This window comes from Helianthus annuus, chromosome 13 (assembly GCF_002127325.2).
Source record: "Helianthus annuus cultivar XRQ/B chromosome 13, HanXRQr2.0-SUNRISE, whole genome shotgun sequence".
In the NCBI taxonomy this organism is placed as follows: Eukaryota; Viridiplantae; Streptophyta; class Magnoliopsida; order Asterales; family Asteraceae; genus Helianthus; species Helianthus annuus.
In genome coordinates, this window is record NC_035445.2 from 133,742,093 (window position 1) to 133,744,652 (window position 2,560).

The 2,560-nt window shown below is 46.8% G+C and overlaps 1 protein-coding gene across 1 annotated transcript; it reads right to left on the minus strand.

The window, feature by feature from the left end:
* Positions 1 to 892: 892 nt before the first annotated feature.
* Positions 893 to 2,275, minus strand: LOC110901730. Its single transcript, XM_022148523.1, has one exon. The coding sequence runs from the start codon at positions 2,273 to 2,275 to the stop codon at positions 893 to 895; it is 1,383 nt and encodes a 460-aa protein (XP_022004215.1).
* Between the last annotated feature and the right edge of the window lie 285 nt (positions 2,276 to 2,560).

Genomic DNA, 2,560 nt, shown 5'->3' on the forward strand with positions numbered 1-2,560 from the left:
TTGCGGCGAATCAGGCGCTGCAGACATGGAAGTATCGGAATCAGTGTCTGAGGGATACCGCTGTAATCCCAATGCATGAAGTGTAGAAGACGACACGGACTCAAAAGAATCGTGACCAGATGAATCGTGACTAGATTGGTCAGATAAAACCTCCATAACAGGAACCTCGACAGGAAAAACAATGGCATCGACAACAGGAATCTCATCAATAGGAATAGCAACATCATCATCAACTAGAATATCAGCAAGTGGAATAGCGACATCATCATCAATCAGAGCCCCGCCATCCTGGTCATCCTCAGGGGGACCCTCGATGAAGAGATCGACGTCATCGTCTGACATATCGTCGAGAGGCAAATCCTCCAAAGGAAATGCAGCGAGAGGAATAGGTGCAGGGATCTGAGCAAGAGGTAGATCCCCATCAAGGAAACCATCAGCTAAAGGTAAATCATCTCCGAAGTCCGGTAAGGCGAAGGGCTGGAAGTTGTCGTCGTCACTACTCATAGTATCTGATGTGTAAACCTCGCCCTCTGGAAGGATCTCGTCATCTGATACTATAGCTATTGGGTCTATGGTGTCTGACACTCCACTCTCGGAGGATGATGACATGGTGTCTGTGACAAAACAATCACACATATGTATATATATCAACAATCAACAAGTAAGCATGTATGTAATAACAATGTAAGCAAGTAATCATCCTAGTCTTCCCCAGACTATCTCACCTAGTCTTTTAGACTGAACTCCCTAACTCCCTAGTCTCTAAGACCAAACCTTCCCAGTCTCTAAGACTAACTCCCCGGCCTCTAAGACCAAACTTCTCAGTCTCTAAGACTAACTCCCTGGTCTCTAAGACCAAACCTCCCAGTCTCTAAGACTAACTCCCTGGTCTCTAAGACCAAACCTCGGTAACGTCGCGCAGGACACCGGTAATATCTGCCGGAGTCCAGGCGAAAATGTCCATATTCCTGAACAAAAGTTGTTTGAGGTGCGTTCTGATGTTTGGTGAGATCGCGTGGCCTATCGTCATCGTTTGCTCTGGGTATTTGCGGTTTAAAACCCACTTTTCTGGTTCAGTTGTTGAAACTTTCGCCGCTTTGGTTGGGCGTGCATCCTCTGCTGACATTACTTCTTTCTTTGCATATATAATCGCCACACCCGTCTCAGTTGGAAACCCGATAGCTGAGTGGGGTGTGGAGGTTACCATGTTCAGCTCTCCTTGGGTTTCTCTCCCATTCAAAACATCATGCCTTGATTTGACAGACATCACCATGAAGTTGACAAATGTGGTTCTTGAATGTTTCCCGTCAGACAGCGTGAAGGGGAAGCTGATTTGGCCTAGTGGGAAGACCATTTCGTTGCAGAATCCTGACAGAGGGTAGCCGATTGGCTCAAGTCTCGCTTTATCTTCATTGTCAAACTGATTAAAGCATTGCTCATAGATGACATCCGCAGTACTTCCCGGATTAATGAATACGTATTCTGTTTCGTAATGACCAATAATACCGGTAATGACGACGGGGCGCGTGGCGCGTGGACCCCCGCGTACTACCGGGAAGATGACCTGTTGCTCTTGCCATGCCGGTTTGAATGGTCGCTTGCCTTTATCTCTTGCGCTATATCTTGGTCCGTTGACCATGTGTGTTTCCAAGCGTCTAACCTTTTTCTCTCTTCCATCATCGTTGCGCTGAATCTGGCGTGTTTCTTTGCGCACGTTCTTTACCAGATGGCTTAGCTTTCCGCTTTTCAGCGCTTTTTCAATTTCTTGCCTTAAGCTGATACAGTCATCTGTCAGATGACCTATATCTTTGTGGAAGTCACAGTACAGGTTGGGGTCCTGCCCCTTCTTGTTCGTCATAGGCCTTGGAGCCTTGAAGTCATTGTTCTCCGTCATGAGCACCTCTTTTGATGTCTTGATGAGCGGAGTCCAGTGCTTTTCTCGATTCTTGTTCCTGACTGCCTTTCGATAACCAATGCGATCAATTGTGTCTTGCGCGTCCTCTCTGTATCGAGGTCGTTCGTCATGACCGCTGGAATGGTTGGCTTTCCATCCAGGGTTTTTGCCTTTGTTGCGCCTGTTGTTATCGCGCAAGCTTCCTTTGGAAAACCTATCTTCAGTGTAAGAGTTCTTGTTACCGGCTAATGACTCTTCAGTTTGTGCAACTATTTTCGCAGCTTCCATTAACTTATCCCATTCCTTGGGCATTCCATCTTTCCCAGTGATAGTTCTGATGAGGCTATCACAGCGAATGGCTTTCTTAAAGTGAGCGCGCATGAGCTATTCGCTTACACCACCAATTTCCAAACACTCCTTGTTAAAGCGAGTGATGAAATCTTCTAAACCTTCGTTCTCTCTGTGCCAGATGTCCGTTACCTCGGCTGTATCGCGCTGGTAACGTCTTTGTTGACTGAAATGGTTGACAAATTGGGTTCTGAAATCGACCCATGATGTGATTTTTCTAGGTGGAAGGCTGTCGAACCAAGCGCGAGCAGCTCCTGTGAAAGTTTGGATAAACAGATGGCACCACATAGGCATGTTCCATCCTCCCATGCAACCAAC